Source organism: Medicago truncatula, chromosome 3 (assembly GCF_003473485.1).
Source record: "Medicago truncatula cultivar Jemalong A17 chromosome 3, MtrunA17r5.0-ANR, whole genome shotgun sequence".
Taxonomy (NCBI): Eukaryota; Viridiplantae; Streptophyta; class Magnoliopsida; order Fabales; family Fabaceae; genus Medicago; species Medicago truncatula.
In genome coordinates, this window is record NC_053044.1 from 25510449 (window position 1) to 25515146 (window position 4698).

General features: G+C 34.7%; 1 protein-coding gene across 2 annotated transcripts; it reads right to left on the bottom strand.

The window, feature by feature from the left end:
- Window positions 1-724: 724 nt before the first annotated feature.
- Window positions 725-3966, bottom strand: LOC11425266 (scarecrow-like protein 21). 2 transcript variants are annotated; one of them, XM_024779599.2, is made up of 2 exons: window positions 3740-3966; window positions 725-2757 (listed from the first exon to the last, which is right to left on the bottom strand). In XM_024779599.2, the coding sequence occupies exon 2, from the start codon at window positions 2604-2606 to the stop codon at window positions 978-980; it is 1629 nt and encodes a 542-aa protein (XP_024635367.1). In that variant the 5' UTR covers window positions 2607-2757; window positions 3740-3966; the 3' UTR covers window positions 725-977. The 2 variants fall into 2 exon arrangements, with proteins under 2 accessions (XP_024635367.1, XP_003600261.1); XM_003600213.4 differs by having other exon boundaries at window positions 725-2762.
- Window positions 3967-4698: the final 732 nt, after the last annotated feature.

Sequence of the window (4698 nt, forward strand, 5' to 3'; positions counted from 1 at the left end):
ATAATTGTACCAATTCGTGCAACACATGCTCTATCCAAAGACATTTATGATTAATCACATGATAGTAATGATTAATGAATAGCTTGTTGAAATTGTATACAAATGCTTATACAGTTGTATGATTTCTAACAGATATGCTGTTGATCAATAAAGGATGTGAAAAGGATTCATAACTCACAGTCAAATACAAATGAGTGGTAACACCATAATTAACACACTTTTCAACACCCTTCTTTTCATTTGTTGAAAGTTGAATAGAATACACTATATTATGTAATTCTCACATAAATTGAGTAGGATCTATCTAAATAAATTTCAACCAATTGGATAAAACGCGTTTAAAAGTGGGTGTTAAATAGTATACTGTTGACATTTTTCAATATAAATTTTCATGTGAGTTTTCATTTATTGATTCCTTCAAAAAAAAAATATTGATAAAAGCTTTTCCAAATCTTCATGCCTTGATGTCTTTTGTGAAGGACAAATCTAATGGAGCCTAGCATATAGGTCTGAACTAATTAGGGAGCTTTAAATAGATCTCTTATCATTTTTTAATTTTTTTTTTGTAATTTAATCCCTGAATATGTCAATATAAACAAGAATAAATAAATTTAAAATGAGGAGCAATTATGCTGCATGATAACTGCTAGAGCTGCAGTGCTGATGGGGAATACAAAGAGATCTAACCAACCAAGTTAGGAGAAATACAGTTTAGCTTAGCATATAAAAAATATCATATCTAACCTTATTTTTAATCTCTGGTAAGGTAAACATGTTCTATAAAACACACTGGATAGACAAATTCTGCATATATAATCCATCAGGCCTGTTACTAGTATTTGTGACAAAGTTTTAGGATGCTCTTTTACAAAACAGTTATTTGAGTATAATAAAAAGAGTAAATCTAAATAGGATGATGATACATATAGCCTAACATAAAAACCTGCAGTAACAAAACTGAACTGTCATTATATTTTTCATCTCCAAGCACAAGAAGCAATAAGATCTTGATTCATCCAACCAAGAAACAGTGCACCATCTCTCTCTTCTAGGGTGTAATGTCCACGGTAGCTCTCGAGAAGATTCTTGATTGAAGAATTGATGAAGGAGCTCAATGGATAAGGCGTAAATCCAGCCATCGTGAAACGCATTCTCCACTTACTCAGAAGCTCGTGACGTTCCACTCTTTCTTCCCCTTCGCAAGCTACTAAGTTCACAACTTCACGAGCCAAACAATGTTGTTCGACATTAATCCTCTCTTTGTGATCCCTTGGAAGAACAACATCAATCGATTCATAAACTGCTGAGTAGTAGTTCATTGTCTCGAGGAAACGCTGCAAGAACGGAGCGTTATTGGTGTTGAATTCTTGCTCAACTAGAGTCACCACCTTAGGAGACATGTGTTTAGCCAATCGCAGCAACCTATCACGATGATTATGAATGTTCACACTTTCATCTGGTACATGGTGTAGCATAATGGCAAAATTCACCGCCACAGCTTCATTAGGTCGAAGTTCAAAGTCTTCGAGTCGCACTTCAGAAGGATACACTCTAACAGCATGGAACTCAAAGGGTACATGACATGACTGCGCAAGCGTCAATAACTTTTCCCCTACTATATCAACGCCCCCACCGCGGACATTAGATGAATAAGAGTCATCAATACCTGTTATTCTAATCTTTGGAGGTCCTCCAGGGCGGCGAGCAAGAGCCTGGATTAGACTCACCCACTGAGTTCCTTGTCCAATCTGAAAATCAATTATATGGACTTCATTTTCCTCCTTCATAGCTTCCGCAATGGCCCCATTTGCAGACATGTATCCAAACTTAAAGTACGGACATATTTCATAAAGTACATGCATGTAGGAAAGCAGTTCATTACCAGTAGGCTCGCTGCATTTTAACGATTTGTAGATTGTACTTCCAGAAGAGGCAATCTTTGAAACAAGTGCCTCCAACATGTACGCTCCCAATCGTTCAATTGGACTGCCTGAAACGGATACTATTTTGCGTAACTCAGTTACCATCCATTCAATTGTCTCGATATCATTCTCATCCACTGCTTTTGCACAAGTATAAAGCATCTCTTTCAAATCCCCTCTAGATACCATCTCCACGTTTTTCTTCCACTTCTCTGCCTCTAATAAGAATGAAGCAGATTCTTCTTGAACTTTGGTATCATACATCTCTAGCATCTCTACGTTAGGTCCTCGCATAACAGATTCCAGCTCACTCATCTTATGCCTTAGGTCATCATGATCATGATATATCAAGTAAGAATCCTCCTCCTCAGGTGAACCATTGACAAATTCAAGTGAATGTTGCGGCCTTAACGTAGAACCTGGACTATTGTTAGGTGAAAAACTGTGAGTAGAGGGAGAATTTTGGTAAGGTAAACTGTTGTTGCTTGTTGAAGCAGATTCAAGGGTGTTGTATGGTTCTAGAGTTTGATGAGAAGGATAAAATGTTTGGCAGCTGTTATCAGAGGAAGAATAATTGTCTAGATTCTCAATTGAGGGTAAGCAATACGACTCGAGATTCTGCACAGGCTCAACGTAGAACCTGTCAGAGCCGTAAGAAATTTCATGGTTCTGAGATGTTTGCATTGATAAGTAAAAATTTCTTCGATATACTTGAGCACTGTCGGTTGACTTTCTTGAACAAACACCCTAGAAGTTCTCCAATAGATCAGTAATCATTGTCTACACTTGAATTCAACTTTCCTTGGGAATTGCAGCGTACCGAAAAAAATACGAACTATTCTGCATATAAGGAAATAAGACAGTTAGACAAATACAATATCCAAGAGGATAATGATTAGTAGAACAGTAAAGAAAGAAAACAAATATGCATTCTATTTATAATTGTTGCTTAAATCTGTTATGGCTTTCGGTTAGATGTTAACGTATTGGATAGAAATTAGCAAGCAATGAGATTTTTTTTCTAAAAACCAGAAGAGTAATCTTCTTGACAACACAATTATGAGCCTGTTTGTTACAAATCACTTTCTTAACTAAAAAAACTACTTTTAGTGGTTTTAATTGTGTTTGTTTAAGCTTTTGAAAGTAATCAGAATCTAAAAAACATGTTTTCTTGATTAAAATGATAAGTTAAATTTAGTAGCTTCTTTAATTGTGGTAGAATTATAATATGCTATTCCAATTAAGAGTACACCAACCCTCCAAAGTTACAATTTTCTCACTTTTTTTTTCTTTCTTTCATAAATCACTTTACATGATGCCTATAGGGCGAAGTAGCTTTTCATATACCAAACATGCATAGCTTTAACTCAATTAACATAAAAAGATGACAAATTTCAAAACCACACCAAAGGGATTTCAATTTCAATGATTCAAAAGCACTTAATCAAAATTTTAAAGCCTTCTTTCCACAACCCTACCCAAAAAACTGAAAACCAAATCTAGAAAACAAAAAATCATTAAAGATAAACCATAAAAAGGAGAAAAATCATTTCACAAACTTAAACAAGCCTTTACTAATCAATTTAAACACAAACCCATTTTTCTAAACTCATCAAAACCAAACCAAAAATGATAAAAAAGTAATTTGTATTTTTTCTAATAATTCAAACAAATACATCATCATCATCATCATCATCATCATAACCATCACCACATGACCAGAAAAATAAAACACTCATAAGAAAAACAACTTTGCTTTAACAACATAATATAAATAAGGAAAGTGAAAACAGTTGAAAAACATATGAGTCTCTCACCTTAAAAAGATTACCAACAAAAAAAGAAAATCTGATCTGAAACAGCTTATACAAAACTTAACAAAGTTGAACTGAAGGAGTTTAAGATAAGAAGGTTATGGTTGTTTTGTTTGAGGTTGTTTGTTAAAAGCTTAGGAGGAAGAGATTTGTAAAGGGACAAAGGTTGTTGTTGTTGAAGTGTTTTGGTTTGGTCCACTTTGAAGTGTCTCTCAAGTGCGTTTGTGGTATTTGTATATAGCTACGGACGCCAACAAGGAAAGTCTCCTATTCTGTGAAATTTCTAAAAATATATTATTAACCAACCCTATATTTTAAGACAGACTAGAGAAAATATATGTACGGTTCGTACAAAGTATATCTAGAATTTTGAAACTCTATTTTATTTAATTTTTACAGAAATGTACTGTTTGCATTTATTATAAATAAAATCTTCAATGCAAGGAGGAAAATATTCAAATAAATGGTGAGTTGGTGCCTGACAGTAGCAATGTGATATTTATATCCTAAAATACATAACTCAACTAATAATATTGATATTATTCGAGTAACCATTTTCGCTCTGTTTTTTAAGGTGATTTTAGACCAATTTCTTTATGTAATGTTATTAATAAAATTGTCGCAAAAACTATAACGAATGGTCTAAAATTAATTCTACCAGATATAATTGATCTATCTTAAAGTGCTTTTTTGTTGAGTCAGTGAGGAGAAGCTAGGGAGACCGTCTACATCGAGGCTAGAACAATCGCACAAGTAAGAGAAACACCACACTCTTACCCAAAACCTTAAGGCAATGGGTTTATGGGTCCTCTTACTTGTGAGTCCATCAATTCAACGTGTTCCCCTAAAGCGGAAGCTTTTTACTTTTGCCTGAATCGCCGTTGCTGCACAAGAAGCCACTTGCTGCTTGTACCGTCGTTGCTGCTTTCTGCGCAACTGACCGGCGGCCTCTGTCGCACCCT

Excerpts from the sequence above, each read along its gene's own strand:
- LOC11425266 (XM_024779599.2), bottom strand. The coding sequence starts at position 2,606 with ATGCAAACATCTCAGAACCATGAAATTTCTTACGGCTCTGACAGGTTC.